Source organism: Orbicella faveolata, unplaced genomic scaffold (genome assembly GCF_042242905.1).
Source record: "Orbicella faveolata isolate gen_17 unplaced genomic scaffold, um_ofav_v1 contig_13, whole genome shotgun sequence".
NCBI classification, from domain to species: Eukaryota; Metazoa; Cnidaria; class Anthozoa; order Scleractinia; family Merulinidae; genus Orbicella; species Orbicella faveolata.
Window position 1 is genome coordinate 12196030 of NW_028301540.1, and position 20169 is coordinate 12216198.

Sequence of the window (20169 nt, forward strand, 5' to 3'; positions counted from 1 at the left end):
AGAATGAGAAATCTGTAAAATTGCCAACACGTATTGTATATATCTCACTGATTCAATACTGAATACGATGTATTTACTGCATTAAATAATTCCTAAAATGTGTCATGCATATTAAAAAAATATGTGCACACAAAGCACGTGTCGTTAAGTAACTGTTGAGCATTTGAAATGTATAAATAAACCTTCTAGGCAACACGCGCTAAGCGTAATTGGAGACATAAGAGACGACTTCATGTACTCCCGGCTTTCCCCCATGCTCCACTTGATCCCGTGCGCTCGTCGTTCCCGCTAAAATATCGCCGCCAGCAGGTCCACCAGGCAGAGAAAAATTTAAAATTAATCTAAATATCAATTGTTGTACGATAGTTTTGGCTTCGACGTTATTGAATGAAAGAATCTAAAACCAGGCGTTTTTGTTATGGACAACTAGTCTGTGAGACAGGATGTGGCAGCCCGTAAGCCTTTTGTTTTGGCTGCGGTTTCAGAGCAAAAGCATGCATTCACGCAGCACACGCTAGTTTCCGGGTTCTCTCATTCTTTCAAAATAATAATAGTTAAAAAAAACAAAATATTCAGTTACAAATATCTCGAAAAAGAAAAGAATCACATTTCCTGTTTCCAAAGAGCGTCCGTTGCAAAAAAAGTAAACATTTTCACAGCCGTTATGAGTTTTCTAAGACTCAGTGGTGTTTAAATTTGTTTCATCTATCCCTGTTCCGTACAGGTTTGATATTTAGGGGTAAGGGAGGAAGAGGGGGGTTGGGGGGGGGGGGGGAAGGAAACCCACAAATATTTCAACATCTCTCTCGAGTTCGTCTTATTAATAAGTATTTCAGTGTTGACAACATTACTATGACAAACATTACTTCACCACGCAGTTTTTCTGCGACAGAACCGTATAGAGTTGTAGGCTGATAAGGTAAATTGTAAACGATGACATCAGCGTGAATTTCCTTACAGGTACATTAGATAGTTATCCTGGTTAAACTTACATCATTGGCTAAAACAAAGCTACAACGTACCTATTCATACAGCCGAGGTGGTCATTCTTCGCGAGGCATTGTTTCGTGGAAATGATTTAAGATGGAAGCAAGAATTCCACTGACTAGAAGGCATACTTAGGATTGCCAACAATCCCTTTGAGCCCGACTTTAAGTACAAGACCCTGAGATTGGAACAGGATAGTCCACTTCCCGCAATGTTCTGGGCCATCGACTGTGTTATTCCAATGTTTTCCGTGGGGTTGAATATCTGAAGCAGTTCGTGGGGCCGATATAAGTATGTCACTAATCGCTGCTGAACAATTTATTATGTTTTCTTTGCTTAACTGAAGAGGGGATTTAAAGATAATGTTTTGCAGTGCTACAGCATCTTCCAGTGCTTCGTGGGCTTTGAAGTCTTCGTTGAAAAGGTGCGAGGACGAAGAGGATTGGTTTGTCTTGCAAAGCTGTCCTAATGGGAGTTGAAGAGCCGGATGTTTTTGTTTCAACAGATCTTTGGCAAAAATGTAACTGTCAGCAAAATAAATGTTAAAAATCTTAAAAATGATAATTTTGGCAGACCTTCTTTTTTTGGAAGAGTAGAGAAAAAAGGTTTCCTTTTTCTCCTAACTCATAAGTGTTGCTAAATGTCGGATTCCAAACATTTTCGGATATCGGCATTTTGGTTCGGCGGGCTTCTATTCTGCCCACGTCATTGTTGCAGTATTTAGCACTGTTCTGCGGTTTAATCCGTGAGGCGTTTTCTGATGGTAACAAAAACACACGTTCATGGCGTTAAAATTCGATATCGCGTTTTGTAGACGGGTCGCGGTCTTCGCTGTATTTCTTCATTTGGTGTTAGGTGAGTTTGATTTCCTTGGCAATGCCAGCTGAAGTACATATTTTTTGGTTGAAGCATCACAATGCAGCGGCATATATAACTACTCTTCTGACGTACGACTCAGGCAGTAACACCAGTTTACAAATGTAAGATGACTTCTACTTTCTGATTCAGATATTTACAGGTAAATAATAGCCAAACAGGTAAAAAGTAGCCACAAAAACACGCTAGTGAAGCATTTATTCTGGATATAGACTTTGAGGTTACCCAGATTTGATATAGACTTTGAGGTTACCCATGTATGATATTGCACATTATTTAAACTTTCGAATAATAAATAGGCGTCGCTTATTTATAGAGCGTTTTCATTGTCACGCAATAAAAAAATAAAATCAAAAACCATTCGGTGGATAAGGTCAAGAAATTGTGATATTACAGAAGATAAATAAAGAAGACAGTTCTCCAAGTTTAAGGTGTATGCGTTGTCCCAAAGTTGAGATATTCGTCGAAATGTTCCGCGCAAAATTACAGAGCCTAGAATGGAGCCGCCATGTTGGTGTTCCTCTGTGGTACACCAATATGGCGGCCGGAAAATAGTGTTAACATCTGGATTACTTTGGTTATCTAGGACAATGATTATCTGCACTGAAAGAGTAAACATTTAAATGAGCACTTTTGCAAATACGACAACGTCTCACGAGATAAATACATATTTTTCGACAAACGCGATCGCAGCTTTGTGTCACGCACCGCTATAACTTCGAAATTCAAAATGCGCTGGTTTCCAAACGAAGGGAGCTATTGAGCTGGAAAGTTGTAAACAGATATAACTTTAGTACCTCTTATGCCTGATGAGGATAAAACTTTGGCGGCTCTTTAGTTTTGGATTTAAGAATTTGATGACGTCACGTGAAAACGCTCCATAGCCTTGTTTTTGCACAAATGGATATTGCATCATTGACGAGCTGACATGGTTGGCCACATATTGATTGCTTCTATTGCTCCTCGAATCAAAGCTAATCAAGAAACAGTTCATGGCTTGAATGAACTAAACAAAACAAGCTGATGGCAACAACAACAATAATAACAACAACTTCATACTTATCTGTGTCAAAGGAAAAAGAGTACTTTTTTCCTGCCTTTCTCTAGTCTCAAAACGACATAAAACGGGCAAAGTGCAGTGTGGGTAATTGTGTATGCTTTCAAGCATGTTACTTACTTGAGTTTTTGAACGGAAGCAAAAATCGAGCCATGGTTCAACGAGGGGAGTAAAAGTAGCCCTGGAATCAGTCATTCTGGCTAGTTACACGGGGGTATCACGGAGTCATTCAGCATTCAGTGCGACCAATTTCACGCTCAATCGTTGTTTAGTATAAGCAAAGTTCTTATCGAACCTCTGATACTGTCATGTTTATTCATTTCGGGAAGAGTTAAAATGCTTTATTTTGCCCAATTGCCAGACGTTGCCACAGTAGTCTTAAAAATCTGTCTTACAGATTTTGAGCTAGTTTTGATTTCACATTTTCTTAGTTTGCGAAAAATCTGTCTTATTTTACTTTGCATGAATGTTAAATCAAAGCCAATTTCTTATTCCTAAAATTTTGAGGTGGGGTCATACGGGTAGATTTTGAGAAAAACGTGATTTAACCTACTAGCGCCCAGTCTCCCCTTAGGTACTCGGTCGTTCATTTTGGTCATTTGTTGACGTTCAATTGTTCAAGTTTCACATAGAGTGGTAAAAAACTTAAGTAAACAGTAAGTAGACAAAGGAAAAACATCTTGGAACATTTTTCAATAGAGTTAGAAGTTGGGCTGTTATAATCCATCAAAACTGTAGTAAGCCACCTTGACACATTGTAAGTACATGTACATTATAGGTTGCCTGAAGACTAGGCCAAAATTACTTTTCTTTGCACCAGTGCAACCAATAACATCCAAGACCTCAGTTTCCTAGCTCCTCTTTTGGTGAAAAATTTGAAAGTTGCTAGGAGAACGATGTGAGGTGCTGTTCTCCATACATGTACTTATATCCATCTCTTTTGACTTAAAGTAAACTGAGTTGTGTTTTTAAATTTGTATCCCAGGCCTTAGATAACTGTCCCAGTGGCTGGGATGGATAGGGCAGCTCCTGTTACAAGTTTATCATCCAGTCCTCGTCAATGCGAGGCCTCAACTGGGAAAGTGCTCGCAGAGATTGCCTTGGTTCTTGTGGAGACCTTGTTACTATAGCAGACCAATTAGAAATGAGCTTTGTTTATAACAATTTTTCAAAGGTTTGGAATCAGCATTACTGGATTGGGCTCAATGATCGACCCAATGAAAGCCAATTTGTTTGGAGTGATGGTACACCCTATAATGCCTCAGTGTATAGTAACTGGCATCCAGGAGAACCAAATGATCGCTCTGGTGAAGACTGCGTTGAGTTGTATAGAACACGTTGGAATGACAATGGTTGCAAAGACAATGGCTGCTATATCTGCGAAAAACCCAAGGGTAATTCTATATATCAATCACAGTGTGGCATCGTGGACTTGAGTACAGTGGTTCCTTGTAGATGCTGTAGGTTAAAATGTATTTTAGGTCAGAATGATTTCAAAGTTAGTTTACATGGAAATGAAAGCAGGACTGTGGTTGGTATATTTAAAGAAAGGAACATATGTCGCTTTGAAGCCACCACATGGGGATCGGGAGTTTTGCGTGACTTAACGGCCAAAGCATTTGCTTTAAGGAGAGTACCATCACATGAGTATGAAAACCTATACTGAAGGTTTGGTTAACAGTCTGTAGCTGGATAATGTGGGAGTTACTGTCGGAGGAAGGGGGGGGGGGGGGGAACTGATGGAGGACCTACATGACAACTTAGAAATGTAATAGTGCTAAATTTTCTTTTCTTTCCACAATGTACATTTTACTTTTTTGTTAGGACCTCCTAAACACGTGATTCCTGTGACCCCACCGGTCACAACTGGTGAGTCAATTATTTTGTGTACTTTTCTTCAGTATATATTTATTGACTTGAATAGAGTGGCCCATAGATATACAATATTTTTCTTATTAGTAAATATCAATTAAGTGCTTAGAACTGTTAATCTTTGACTGAGCTGCGATCAAGGGTATGGCATGATTAACTGGGAGTCACTAAAAATCTGAGCCCGATTGTTGAAAATTTGCTGTGTGATAAAAGTGTAAAACTTCAAAACTTTTCGAAGAATGCGTCTGTAGCGCAGAATTATTTAACCTTTCTGATGCTAGAAGAAAAAGTGGTGTATCTGCCTGACAACTAAATACAAGCCAATCTATTCATTTAATTATTGTTGTTTTCACTTCATTACTCTTTTTCATTGCAGTTTTTGTACCAATGTGTATAGCTCATTGATAAAATTCCCATAGCTACGTGAACTTTATAACATCTTCAAGATGTGAATTAGTGTGGTGTAGATTATAATAACATTCTATAATTGCAACTGAAACAGACGTAATATCAATCAAATCAAATATCAAATCTCAAATAATTATTGTGTATGAAAAAAAAAATATATTCTTAATAAATCTAGAAATTAGTCAAAGGCTTATTTTAAGAATTGTTTTCATAACGACTTGAAAATGATACTTTGACAGGGTCTTCCTTTTTTGGAAAAGTAAGGAAACAAGGTTTTCCTGTTCCCCTAACCCATAATTATTGTTAAATGCCGGATTCCAAGTCTTTTTGGAAATCGGCGTTTCTCGTAGGACGATGTGACTTCATATTCGAACGAGACGGCTCGATTTGAAATCACGGGTATGATTTCAGACTAAATTGCATGACAGTCACACGAAGTTCAATTGCTACATTGTTATATCCAGCTCTTCCTTTGCTGATAAATTTGAATGTTGATACAGGAACGTTGGAAGGTGCTGTCCTCCATACATGTACTGATATCCCAAAAATTAAATTGAGTTTTGTTTTCAAATTTGTATCCCAAGCCTCAGATTGCCCAAGTGGCTGGGATGGATATGGCAATTCTTGTTACAAGTTTGTTATCCAGCCTTCGTCAATGCAAGGTCTCAACTGGGAAAATGCTCGCAGAGATTGCCTTGGTTACGGTGGAGACCTTGTTAGTATAGCAAACCAATCAGAAATGAGCTTCGTTTATTATATACTAAATCTTCAAAATTCTGGAGTCAGCATTACTGGATTGGCCTCTAAATGATCGACGCAATGAAAGCCAATTTGTTTGGAGTGATGGTACACCCTATAATGCCTCAGTGTATAGTAACTGGTATCCAATGGAACCAAATGATCCGGATGGCGAGGACTGCGTTGAGTTGTATAGGACACATTGGAATGACGAAAACTGCAAAAAGGAGTATGGCTATATCTGCGAAAAACCCAGGTATTTTGAAACTATATGTCATTTACAGTGTGGCATCGTGGACTTGAGTACAGTGGTACCTTGTAGATGATGTAGGTTAAAATGTAGTTTAGGTCAGAATGATTTCAAGGTAAGTTTACAAGGAAATGAAAGCAGGAGTGTGGTTGGTTTATTTGAATAAAAGAATAAATGAACAAATGAATACTTTATTAAACCTCCCCAATGGGGCTTTTTAGGATCAATAATGATTACAAAGTAAGAATTTACATAGTTATTAAATTATTTACAAGATTAAAAGGATTATTACAAGATTATTTGAAGAAAAGAAAGCCAATTTGTTTGGAGTGATAGTACACCCTTCCTGTCCTTCTTCTCCTCGCCATCTACTGGCCAGTATGTTACGGACTCACAGTGTGACCAGCTCCCAGTTGGCTTGATAGCTCAGTTGTTAGCGCACTGCACCGGTATCGCAGAGATCATGGGTTCGAGTCCCGTTCAGGCCTGAATTTTTTTCAGGCTTTAATTTCAAAACTGCTTAAGTTGTGTGTATAACTGTGATGATCAATCATATCTTCAAAGGAACGTATGTTGGTTTGAAGCAACCACATGGGGATCAAGAGCATTTGCTTTAAGGAGAGTGCAGTCACTCGAGTATGACAACCTATACTGAGCGTTTCAAGTGCCAATGAAGTAAAAAATAATTGCTGCTTATCTTTTTCTCAGCTCGTGAGCGGGCGGAATTCAACAAATCCTGCAATCTGATTGGTTCCTGGAGCGGGCGAAATTTTCTCATCCGGACTGCCACAGCGGGCGGAATCCGTCAAGTTGATCTATTTTAGTGAACGAAGTAGCGGTAATCGTCATCTTTCGCCCTTTTTGCACTTCCATAGACGATTAATCAACGCAAGTTTATCGCTATTCACCTTTAAGAGCTTCTGCCTGAGAGACCGGGGCAGACTTGGAAATGAAGGTTGGCCGATTTCGCTTAAAATTGGTACACAAAGTCATTATGTGGACTTATGTAATATGCCAAAGTTTCAGCTTCAACGACGTTCTTTTAGTCGAGTTCTGGATATCAGCCCCTCAGGGGTCCCCAGAGGCTGATTTTCAGTGCAATTCTGGCCACTTTTCAATCTCTCTTTTAGCAATGTAAAATCAATTTCAGACAAAAACAAAACCATGTTTGCAATGCCCTATTCTTAGGCTTCTATGGGTAAAAACATTAGCTCGCGGGAATTTTTCGTTAGCCTGTGGCTGTTATCACAACTTGGTCCTATTTGAAGCATATGGGAAGCAACCGGAAATGGCCTGTTTTTAAGACCGCATATTTTCCGTGCCCGTGTTTTACATCCTGAAATCTTAGTATCCTTGCAAGGTTCAGCCCTTAGTTTAGTAATATCAAGAAAAAAATACTAAGGTTGAGGCCTTTTTACTAAGAAAAAACTTACGAGAAGATGACTAACCAGGCCACTTCCGGTTAAAATTTCAACAAAGCGTGTCTGTAAAAATCCGCCATTTAATTTCGATTAATACCTTTTTTTATTCTAAGTCATGAATTAGAGACTCTGAAGTTAATTGTAACCAAAAAGAGTTACCGTTAATCAGAAATTTTCATGTGATTTTGTCTTTGGACCGATCAGATTTTGGTCCAGCAAAGGTTATAAATTTTGTGGAAGAAGTCTTGAAAATTACGGATAATGTCAGTTTTCCCCGCCAAGTCGCTGAATGTCTGACCAAATTGCCAGAAAATTACTCATTGGCACACTTTCCATTTCTCTATCGGGATTTTCCATTTGTTGCATTTTCAGTTAGCACAGATCCAGACTAAATCAGTGTACTGCATATATCCAAAGATAGGACAGAGGAGGAGTGGATTTTCCTTCAAAGACTACTGCTTATGGCACCCTTAGCTGTAGAATTGCTGGCCCTTAACTCCAATTTCCATAATAAGAAGTGATAATCCCCAGGACGACCAGTATGCTTGCTGTGGGTGATATGGTAAGTCGTGACAAGGTCCAGTTCCTCATACCTGCTGGAGCTTAAATTGGTTATTGCTCTTCTTCCCTGGACAGGATGACAATCACTGGCTCTCATTTATACATCTGGGTGGAGAGAAGCACTGTGAAAGAAAATTGCCTTTTCCAAGACGACATGGCAACACCCTAGTAACCAGGAACGGTCGATCTGGAGTCCAGCCCCTTAACCATTAGGCCGCGACCATGCTGTGCGCTAGGCAGTTGCTTTTGTATAGGATCCGAATGCGTTATTACATTACATGTTTACTTAGTCTGTCCTAAATTGATAAAACGCAACCGGGAAATGAATATATGGCCAGCACGTGGATATCTTGCTGGCTGGATTGTTTATTTACAAGTAAAGAAACTATCCGCGATCAATTAATTAAACTTATTAAATCTATTCAGTCTGTAAGTGAATTTGTTTCATTTGAGTGTGCTTGAAAGGCAGAGGAGTAAAAGTCTGGCTATTACCCTTTTTATTCCCGTGCAAAATTAAAAACGTGTATACGGTGTCCTTTTGGAAAGAAGATGACATTTGCGGGGCATGAGATAACAAGACATCAGAGCCTGCTGTGACTCTCCCTTTAGCGACGTTAGATCGAGATGTTACCCACCTACTGGTCAAATTAAAATGGGCACTGGTGGTAATAAACTGGCCGTGTCTCACAGAGTTGACAACTTCCCTGAATGGAAGTTAAAGTATGAATTAAAGAAGATTGTGATTTGCCCACGTCACCGTGGAAAATTCACCTGTTTGCGTGACCAAAGTGCGCCATGTCAACACCCTTTTTTCCATCCAGGAGAAAGCAGAAATTGAAGAAACTGAAAAAAGTTATTGCTAACATTTCAGATAGCATATTTGAGGAGTTCGGCATTGTAATACCTATTGCATCCCATAAGTATCCTAGGGTAGAGTGACTGCATGCATGTACATCAGACATAAATTTATTTTGCACGTTCAAAGAGTTTTTTTTACACGCTTTAATGTCTTTAATTCGTTCCACTGGTTCAAGGATGGTTGTTCCATCATTGTGGTGGTTCGGGCGCAAGTAGACCAAAAGAGCTTATACAATAACAACAACAAGATTTATTTCTGCTCCCATTTCTCCGACCACATGCTTAGGTTAACCGCATCCCGTAATAGACCAGTGATCATGTGACTGACACGTCACAACAGAAACACTACATCTCCCCCTAAGTTATTACAAATGTCAGCACTAGAGAAAACTAAATGAACAGTATTACAAATCTAATTAATAGTCCTTAAAACAAACAGTCTCTCTCTTTATGTCTCTTGCACATTCTAAAACTAAGTGCATACGTAGTCTTTTAAATAGGCGGGTGGTTGTCTAGAGCGCGCAGGTCGCAAAACAACTGAATCGCCCGGCAAAGGGTTGGGTGGAGTCTCTTGCACCTCTGCTGGCTGGCTTGCAATTGTCATTGGATGCGTTTGTTCCACCTGGTCTGGCTCTTGGGGTAGTTGTGCTGGCTGTACCTGGTCTTCCTTTTCAGTGGTTTCAGGTGCAACAAATTTCTTCATGTGGGCTATGTTTCGCATTTTATTGTTCCCATTGGTGTCTTCCAGTATGACGGCATTTCCATCTTTGTGAACGACCTTGTATGGCTCAGGTTCATAATTGGGTGAGAGTTTGTTCTCTCGAACCTGTTTCAGTAGGACTTGATCACCCTCTTCAATGTCGCTGAATTTGGCAGCGCGTGTTCTGTCTGCATACTCCTTCTGTCTAAGTTTAGCATGAGCATCCCTCTCTTTTAAGAGCAGCTGCCACTGTGCTTCAGTGGCTCGATCCTTGGGGATTTGGACTTTTGGAAGTTTGTCACGTAGCTTCCTCCCCATCAGTAGTTCTGCTGGTGATATCCCAGTAACAGTATGAGGGGTAACTCTGTACTGGAATAGAAAGTCTGCGAGTGCTTTTCGCCAATCTTTACCCTCTAGGCGCGCGATTCTCACGATTTTCAGTAAGGTCTCATTGCAACGCTCCACCTCTCCATTGCTTTGGGGCCAATAGGGCACGCCCTTTTTGTGTTCAATTGCTAGATACTCTAGGAATCCCTCGAATTCCTTGGATGCAAATGGAGGTCCGTTATCACTACGGACAGTCTCTGGTAGACCATGTGTTCTAAAAATAGCCTCCATGGACTTGATTACATTTTGTAAATCTGTTTTCTTGAGAAGGACAGCTTCGATCCAGCGAGAATAGTAGTCTACAACTACCAGGAGGTGATCTCCACTTGTAATCTCGAGAAGGTCAACTGAGATTTCTTGCCACGGGGAGTCTGGTAGTCTGGTTGATCTCACCGGCTCTGGTTTGGATCGGGGTCCGACAAGCTGGCAGGGGTGACATGTTCGTATTGCTTGCTCTACTTGCTTGTCCATTCGTGGTCACCATACTTTCTCTCGCAACCTGGCTTTAGTTCGGACCATACCTTGGTGTCCTTCGTGAGCCAACATTATGGTGCGCTTTTGAAGGCTCTGTGGAATGAGGATGCGGCTTCCTCTCATCACCACCTGTCCTATCACCCACAGTCCATCTTTAACTGCTTTGTAAATTGTGCCTTGTAACTGGCTCCAATCATCTGTCATTACAGCCTGCCGTAACATCTTTAGCGTTGGGTCTTTTTCAGAAGCGATTTCAACCTCCTTTGGCACCAACGCAGCTGGTACAGCCTCACTTACTACGCTGTACGCAAACTCTTCTGTAGCTTGAGTTTCGTGATCATGGGTAGTACCCACCGGTAGGCGGCTCAGGACGTCTGCAGCATTGTCCTTGCCCCGTATATGTGTCAACTTGTATTGAAACTGCTGTAAGTAGAGAAGCCATCTTTCTATTCGTGCTGATGGGGGCTTTGACTTTGCTCCGAGTACGATGAGAAGAGGCTTGTGATCAGTGCAGATTTCAAAGCTAATGCCATAGAGGTACAAGTAGAACTTTTCACAAGCCCACCTTACAGCCAGAGCTTCTCTTTCAAATTGGGAGTACCTCATTTCAATCTTACTCAGCTTTCTGCTGGCATAATATATTGGCCTGTAGCTCCCATCTTTTTGCTTCTGTTCCAGAATCGCCCCAACTCCCACTGGTGATGCATCGGTTGTCAGACGAGTTTCTGCGCCCTGTCTGAAATATGCCATCACTGGTGCACGAGTCAGCCGGTCTTTTATCTCTTGGAATGACTTTGCTTCCTTTACTCCCCACTTCCACTTGATGTCTTTCGCGGTGAGGTCCCACAATGGACTCGATATTGATGCAAAGTTGGGGATGAACTTTGAACAGAACTGCACGGAGCCAAGAAAACTTCTTACTTCTGATGGGTTTTGGGGTGCTGGTGCCTCAACAATAGCTTTCACACGTTGACTAGGCACTTTCAGCCCTTCCCCAGAGAGTACATCACCCATGTAGATCATGCTGCCAACACCAATTTCACATTTATCATAGTTAAGCGTAAGCCCACTTTCTTCAAGCTTGCGCATGACCCTCTCTAAGTTTTCGTCATGCTCTTCATCATTTGTGCCAACAACTCGTAGGTCATCGTGCAGGTTGTATGCCCCTGGGCAGTATTGGATGATCTGCCAAACAATTTGCTGGAATTTTTCCGTGGCCATGTTTACACCAAAAAGCAGGCGCTTGTATCTGTAAAGGCCATTAGGCGCAGCAAAGGTTGTAATGTCCCTTGAGTCTGGGTGTAACTCAATTTGGTGAAAAGCCATATTTAAATCTAATTTAGAGAAAACTTTGGCATTCGAAACTTCTTGGAGTGTTTCCTCTACGGTGGGGACTGGGTGTTTCTCCCGCACAATGGCTTGGTTCGCTTGTCTCATGTCTAGACAGATTCTAATGTCACCGTTAGGCTTCTCGACCACTACTAAGGGGTTGACCCAGCTGGTAGGTCCCTCTACTTTTTCGATAACATCAAGCTTCAGTAACTCTTCCAATTTCTCCGTGACTTTTTCTCGTCTACTAAAAGGAATTCTTCGTGGGGGTTGAGCAACTGGTTGTACTTTTTCATCAATGTGTAACTTGAGCTGGTACCCTTTGAGCTTCCCCAGGCCCTGGAAAACTTTGGGAAACTTTGCCCTTAGGGAGGCCTTTCTATCTGCTTGTTTTGGATTGTTACTAGCACCATCAGATTCAACATCACAGCTGTTAACAGGGATACCAACCCTTAAAACACCAAGCAACTCAGATGCATCGCGGCCTAATAGCGTCGCAGCTTTGCCAAGCATAACATAAAACTCAACATTCAGGGACTTTTGGGTTTGTGGCACACGTACATCAAGATTACATTTTCCTTTGATTTGGAGTGGCTCTTCAGATGCATAAGCAAAAACTCTTTTGTTGCACTCCAACAATTTAACATTACCCCCCGTTACAAGGTTAAATACTTCTTCGGACATTAAATTACAACTAGCACCAGAGTCTATAATAACGTTGATAGTCTTATCTGCAATCTCCAGCTTCAGAGTGTTCCCGTCATCTGTCTCCCCAGTGTAGAACACGTAGAAATCATCCTTCCTTGCGGAGTTTCCAGTAGTCACGTCTTCGGTTACTTGGCGTACATCACGTTGACCCTGTGAACTTCCTCCTCTTCGTCCACGGCTTTGCTTTCTTCCAGAGTTTCCACGGTATTCGTTTCCACGACCACGACTCGAACTGCGACTAGAATCTCGCCCTTTACTCTGTTTGGAGTGACAGCACACTTCGAAATGACCCACGTTGCCACATTTCCCGCATTTGTGGTCACGCGAACGAAGACATTCCTTCGCGAAGTGTCCCGCTTTATCGCACCGCCAACATTTTCCCCCTTGTTTGGCGTCTGCAGATATGTTATTCACTCGGCCATCACGGATAAGAACGAGGGCTTCTTTGTCATGGTATTGACTAACGATTTCCAATAGTTTGCTCAATGTTAATGCTTCTTCGCGATACAACTTGGCCTTGAGGTTTTTGTCTTGAATGAAAGAAATCGCACGATCTCTCACCTGGTTGTCCCTTTCACCTTCGTATTCACAATGATCGGCTAATTTCTGCAGGCGTGTGATGAAATTGTAAATGGTTTCTCCAGCGGTTGGTTGAGCTGCGAGAAACGCCTGTCTTGCCATCGGCGCGTTTTTTCTCGGTTTGAAATGTTCGGATAGGCTGTCCATAGCTTTCTTGTAATCCTTCGCTTCGCCTCGTTTGTCGGCAGGAATTGAGTTATTAAAAACGTCTCTGACTTGGGGCCCGGCGAGGTGAAGTAGAAGCGCCTTCTTCTGTGTTGGGTCGCTGATTCCCGAGGCAGTCACGTACAATTCGAATTCGTCTTTCCAAGTTAGCCATCGTTGTGCGAGTGTAGCTGGCTCGCCCACAGCGTTGAATGTTTGTAAACCTGGCAGTCCGCTCAAGGATACGGCCATCTGTGCGAGTTTTCCACTGTTTAAACTCGTTATCCACTTTTTATCCGGTTTTCCTCGTCGCCAAATGTGGTGGTTCGGGCGCAAGTAGACCAAAAGAGCTTATACAATAACAACAACAAGATTTATTTCTGCTCCCATTTCTACGACCACATGCTTCGGTTAACCGCATCCCATAATAGACCAGTGATCATGTGACTGACACGTCACAACAGAAACACTACAATCATCATCTGCATACACATTTGAACAAAATGTCTCTAACTTAAATTGTCTACCCACACACAATTCAATTGCTAACATTTTCTACATTTTGCTAACGTTGGATGTTGTTTCACTTGAAGAGTCGAAAGGTCTTGGAGATGAATTAAGTAGTTTCATATGCTTAATATTAAATAACAGAGGAGACGCTTCGCATGTCATGCAAAAAAATGTAATCTCCGGACCCTCTATTGTATTATGAGGCTTACTTACCGACAGTCTCTATCGTACGATGGTATTCGTATTTAGAATCGATACCAAAGAGGAGCAAAGATTGAAGCTTGAAGGAGAGCACCTCTGGGTGTGTTGCAATTAAGTCGGAAATTTCAGTACCACTAGCCACACAAAGTATTTATGATCTTCTGGCAGGGGGAAGGAGAAAAAAACTCACGGCTTAAAATTCTAATAATAGTGAATAGTCAGCTATGAAGGCACGTGACGTCAGAATGTCATAAATTCCAAAACATCTGTCGTATTGAATCTGCTAGTCTCTAATATCATTTTTGCCAATCATAACAAACTTAAAAGAGAAGAGAAAGGGTACTAAAGGAATGAAAACGTGCAAAAACCTATGTTTGTCCCAAGAAACTTGAAAACGGCAATAAAAAACAGAGAATTAGATTAGAAAACTCAAACTTAGGGTAATTATGCCTGACAAAGCAAGGTTGCCATGGAAACAAGGCAGAGTCCCATAAATAGCGCTTTTGGTGTGTGTGTTTTTTGCTCAGCTTTTCCCACCTAACTTATACACTCAGTAAACAGCTTGTTTCATTGTATTTTGATTGCTTTTCTTGTTATCAACGTATAAAGTTTCCCCCTCACCTTCCAGTCACCTGGGTACAGGGTACAAATTTAGTTTCAAATCCGTCAGTAGGAAAATTGATTTCTAGTTTATCGTTTGGAAATATATATTTCCTTTAAACAATTACTTTGGGATAATTGATTGGCTGTTAATTGTGCGGCTGGCGTCTAAAAATCTCTCCTAATAAGGAAATTAGACCTTGACAGGAAGTGCGTAGTAGGTAATTTCTCTTAAAGTGTTTCCTAGTAAAAAAGCCTCAACCTTAGTATTTTTTTCTTGATATTACTTAACTAAGAGCTGAACTTTGCAGGGATACTAAGACTTTACCGTGTAAAACATGGGCATGGAAATTATGCGATCTGAAAAACAGGCCATTTCCGGTTGCTACCCACATGCTTCAAATAGGACCAAGTTGTGATAACAGCCACAGGCTATCAAAAAAATCCCGTGACCTAATGTTTTCACTCATAAGTGCCTAAGGATAGCGCATTACAAATATGGTTTTGGGTTTGTCTGAAATTAATTGTACGTTGCTAAAAGAGAGATTGAAAAGTGGCCAAAGTTACACTGAAAATCATCTTCTGGGGACCCCTGAGGGGCTGATATCCAAAACTCGGCTAAAAAATGGTCGTTGAAGCTGAACCTTTGGCATATTACATAAGTCCACATAACGACTTTGTGTACCAATTTTAAGCGAAATCGGTCAACCTTCATTTTCAAGTCTGCCCCGGTCTCTCAGGCAGAAGCTCTTAAATGCTAAGGAAAGTCACTGTAAGTAAATTCAATTGAGTTTTTTTGAAGTTGTGAGAGTTTGTTTGGCTGTTTGTAGCTCGGCGCTGTAATGGCGCGTAATCCTGTGTCTCTCGCTGTACAATTTTAAGTAAAAAATGAGTCAATTTCAGTCGAGTTTACCTCTCCGATCGTTGCCGTATTTGAGAGAATTTCTGTGGAATACACTTCACGAATTTCCTCGGTATCTACCACTCAATTTACGGTAGAAAAGTCTGATTTCGACTGATTCGCAACGACTGACAGAAACTGTTTTTGTAGCACAACTTCAAACTTTGCACGAGATTTCACGCCGGAAAAACACTTTTAGAGAACTTAAATGGTGAACTAAATGCAACTAACATAAAGAAGTTCGGTATAAATCTGTTCTTTAATACATCTTTCTTTGTCTAGTATCTGAGTTACTCGCTCGTTCGCTCGTTAGAGTTTTTTACGAATGATTTGTAGAGTCTGTAGACGGCGCGTAGGCCGATTCAGTGACAAAGCTGCGTAAACAAACCCACTTGTAAGCCAATTTACCGCAATATTAGAAAAAAAGATAAACATGTTATTGTCCGGCTTGGGGTCGGTCCGTATAGTGAAAAACTGTGATCTCGGGCTTGAAAATGCTGCCCTCTGCCTGCGGCCTCGGGCAGCATTTTCAAGACCTCGGTCACAGTTTTTCCCTATACGGACCTCCCAGCCGGCAGATAACATATATTTATTTGAAAGGCTTTTCAAAGTAAAGAAGAATGGCGTTTTCCTTTTTGGAATATCTTTTTTCGTTTTAGAGATATTTACGATTTTGAATTATGCAAAAATGAAAACTGAATGCAGGAAAAACGAAAACTGAAAAACTGATATCTGAAGGGCATTATAGTCGATAAGTACTTGAAATTACATAGGTTTGTCTAAGATGTTACATAATTTTAAACATATCAGTTCCGTCACAAGCGCCCATCGTGTTTACAGTTATTGCAACCAACTCTACCACTATTAAAGCATCGTGGCGTTTTATCTCCAGTTGACTCCGAACGTGGAATCATCAAAGGATTTAAACCGTTCTGCAAAAAGAAAGACGTTGTTGGTTTGCCAACGACGTTAACTATTAACAGGTCAGACATTCGCACTTATTATGCCGCTGGACTTGATAAGAATACAGAATATGAACTTCAACTGTTGGCTTTCTCTTTTGCTGGTGATGGTCCAAAGAGTTCTGTAAAGGTTGTGAGAACAATGGATAATGGTAAAGATTAATGTTCTATATCCTACTTCCTGTTCTTGTATTTTTTTTGTTAAAATAGTTGTGGCCATCTAGATCTTAATAGAAATAAACAGTTAAACGAGGCATTGTAAAAGTATTAACTAATTCGTTCTAGTAAGCACCGGATTAGATAAAGATAACAAGTGTATATTTGTCGATAATTTTTTTTCTCGCTTTCAGTCGTTTTCCTATTTTAAATTGCTAAATCTTTAGGCAGCTGTAGTTCACCCTACAGGGAAAAGGGTTTGGGAAGCAGGCCAACCTTCCCCTGGTCTCCCATTTATTACCGTTGGGGGCGGGTTTGCGTGTACGTTAGATGGTTAATACATATCAAGAGGAAAGTTGATAACTTCATTATATGCCCTCTTCAAGGAATTTCTCTCTTCTGTGGTGTTGTAGTTGTGGGTAGTAAGTGATTACATTGGTTTACCACTTGTTAAAAGGTTTTAATTTTTGCAATACGTTTAATTTGTTATCCAAAATGGCTGCGTTTCTATTCATGTAGAACGTTTACAAAGTTCTGTATTGTAGCATTCTATATTGTAGTATTGTAGTACTGAAAAATAAACTTAACACTTAATCAGAAGACCACCCCCCCTCCTACACACACCCCTAAAAAAATACAACCATATACTAAAAGTAATTTTTTTCTTTGCCACCCAGTGCCACCCAGAATAATGAAAGATGTTTGTCCGACCTCAGTGACTTGTAAAAGGTACACAGTGTGTTCTCTTTGTTGCTACGCAACCAGTGATTCTCCAGTTAAATACTCCTGGACAAAGAATGGCAAGAAGCCAAAGAATGGGGAAATCAAGATCATAAACGACAACATTGTCATCACTCCTCGCAGTGCAAAGGATTATGGGGTGTACGTGTGCAAAGCTTTAAACAGCTACGGTAGTACATCTTACGAAACTACCTTGACTGAAGACGACATGTCACAAGAAGATGACGGTGAGTGCATTTATTCATTTCTTTATTTTTAATCATGTTTTTTTTTGTTGTTGTTAATTGGCTGGTCGGTCGATTTCGTATATATGGTTGTTTGCTTGTTTGTATTTTAATGCCATCCGTATACCGGCATGGGTAACCTTGCCCAATTGTTGTTGGTGTATGCATGGTGAATATAAACGTGGTTGTTAGCGGGCGGATTATTGTCCAGTAACTCCCATGCTCAGGGTGGACTGGCAAATCCCATTAATAACTACTGGTTAGTAATGTCTGCAAATATTAACGACCAGTTAATCCTTGAAAAGAGGTATCAGATCACCAATAAAATGAAGCGGTTTACAACTGGATGTCGTAAAGCCAAACTGAAGTAATCATTCGATCCAGTCTTAAAAACGAAGACAATTACCCACAGAACCAATCAAAGCTCGAAGTAAATAAAGGAAACTGACGCATAGTGCGGGAAATCGTGTACAAACTAATAACGATCGGTTTTGATTTTCACTCCTAACTGGATTACAAATTGGCAAAAGTACAGCACAAGCACAGTCTTCTGGCGTAGTAATGCAAAACCAAATCAAATTCCACGCTCTGGTGCGGTTTTCAATTGAGTGTCGAAAGTAATCAGGCAATTACTTTGGTTTTGGTTTTGAGGAGCTTGATTGGAAAGTAATTGGTTCGGTTTTGGTTTTACGATGAAAACCGCTCTATAAAGACATTTATACTCATAGTTGCTCATATTTTTCTTTACCTTGCTGACAGTGTATCTTGTTTTTTGGCCTGGTATCATCATCCTTTTGATCAAGACGACCATAGGGCCTATTAAAGCCAATACTGGACTTACTTTTCCGAATCATTCATTTTCGATTGAAAGCGATAATACTCTGTCTATCAAAGATTAAACATAAAGTTTGATATGTCTTACTTTGCCTTTCTTAATGTAACAGGTCTATCCAGTATCTACCGTATTATTGTCATCGTTCTCTCCTGCATTGTTTTGGTGCTACTTATTGCAGTTGGCCTGCTGACATGGCGCCTTACACGAGCTTTGATAAACAAGAGAGAAAAGACACAAGAGGGGGGCACTTCGTATGAAGTTGAGCACCATGACACACCACGTGACCAGCATGTGTCACAAGGAGATGGATATTTGGAACCTTTGGAAGTTATGCCACCGGCTATTTCACATTACCAATCGGTACACAGCAATGGTACGTCTGCCAAATATGACAATTTGGTATCTAACAGTGGAACTGACAATGGTGAAGAAGACCAACTTTACTTAACAATTATTCCATGAGCTCACGTTGGATAAGAGGTTTTATAATCGTCCCGTATCCAACAACGAAGGGCAGAAGAATTGCTTTATTAACTTATTCGATCCACTAGATAATGTAGACGTTCTAGTTAGATTTAAACAAAGTGATGGTATGAAAAGGTTAGAAACTTTGTCGCGCCACTCGCACGTAGTTCACTTTATGAGTTAACTGAAGCATTTTATCAAAGCGAGGAGACAGTTTTCTTCCGAAATATTTAACCTAATATTAAACAATGTTCACTTAAGGAAAATCGGACGTGTCATGAGATTAGTCTTCTGTAGATCCCTTTAAGAGTTCCCATATATAGCGAGAGTGATCTGTTGAAAACCTTAAGAGGAGTATTTTAGGAATAAGACCTATATTTAGTGGGGGTAACTCTTGTACCCTGAATTCTTTATTTCCCCTCCTCATATAGGATTATAGCCTATTTTGGATGTCCCCATGATAAATTTAGAATTAAAAGATTATACAGAGAATAAACAAGAAAATAGAACAAGCAGAAAAAAATGAACAAAAAATTCTTGTGGTAAACAGGGACTCCCTGCATCTGCCATAGACACAAAACAAAACTACAAAAAAAGAAGAAAAAGAGCGAGAAACAAACGTAGTAAAACAGGAACAAATGAACGCAACACAAACCATGTTATCTCATTGGTATTTTATAGAAACGTTTATAATAAACGGTAAATATAATTTGCACTGTTAGAATCACTAACTGTCTGGGTCTAAGGTATGTACGTTGTCTACATATGAGACATTATCGTTTGTCATCTTCGTCACGGCACAAGGCATCTTTTAGCAACTTGCTTGGCTTAAAAATTCGCAGTGTACAATAATTTAGTAGAGTAGAGCGCCTTGGCAGCGTTCAGCGTAAATTCACGGGCATTTCAGTTTGTCCGATCCATTTACTAGTGACAGGATCATAAAACATTCTGCAGGTTTTTATGCTGCTTGACGGTGTTCACTGTTTCAGAGAACTCTTGTCATTACGACGCATCATTATAGGAGGACCGTGCCGTGGTATCCTCAAGCTTGCTATAAAATGCCATTCATCAGTCGTTTACTTGTACACTTCGCATGGTTTACACATAATAGAGTAAAGGTGGCTTTGTAGATTGACTCCATCAACGATGGTAATTTGTCGGTGTGCAGCGGCTCCTCAAGCTCACTTTCTCGCTTCTCCTTGTAGCTCAGCTATTTTGTCTCACT

General features: G+C 40.4%; 2 protein-coding genes across 2 annotated transcripts; both read left to right on the forward strand.

Moving 5' to 3' along the window:
- The first annotated feature begins 1267 nt into the window (after positions 1-1267).
- LOC110064777 (macrophage mannose receptor 1-like) lies at positions 1268-6011 on the forward strand. The gene is made up of 4 exons (XM_020771879.2): positions 1268-1842; positions 3906-4314; positions 4745-4789; positions 5785-6011. Exons 2-4 carry the CDS (start codon positions 3981-3983, stop codon positions 6009-6011), a joined length of 606 nt encoding a protein of 201 aa, XP_020627538.2. The 5' UTR covers positions 1268-1842; positions 3906-3980.
- LOC149115032 (uncharacterized) lies at positions 6008-19659 on the forward strand. The gene is made up of 3 exons (XM_089285824.1): positions 6008-6194; positions 17357-17647; positions 18589-19659. The coding sequence occupies exons 1-3, from the start codon at positions 6008-6010 to the stop codon at positions 18939-18941; spliced, it is 831 nt and encodes a 276-aa protein (XP_089141950.1). The 3' UTR covers positions 18942-19659.
- Positions 19660-20169: the final 510 nt, after the last annotated feature.

Bases quoted from the DNA above. Each gene is read 5' to 3' on its own strand.
- LOC110064777 (XM_020771879.2), top strand. From the start codon at position 3,981: ATGCGAGGCCTCAACTGGGAAAGTGCTCGCAGAGATTGCCTTGGTTCT. The intron at 4,315-4,744 runs GTAATTCTATAT...CTTTTTTGTTAG, and splicing joins TATCTGCGAAAAACCCAAGG to GACCTCCTAAACACGTGATT. The intron at 4,790-5,784 runs GTGAGTCAATTA...TTGTATCCCAAG, and splicing joins GACCCCACCGGTCACAACTG to CCTCAGATTGCCCAAGTGGC.
- LOC149115032 (XM_089285824.1), top strand. From the start codon at position 6,008: ATGATCGACGCAATGAAAGCCAATTTGTTTGGAGTGATGGTACACCCT. The intron at 6,195-17,356 runs GTATTTTGAAAC...TTTGCCACCCAG, and splicing joins TATATCTGCGAAAAACCCAG to TGCCACCCAGAATAATGAAA. The intron at 17,648-18,588 runs GTGAGTGCATTT...TTAATGTAACAG, and splicing joins CATGTCACAAGAAGATGACG to GTCTATCCAGTATCTACCGT.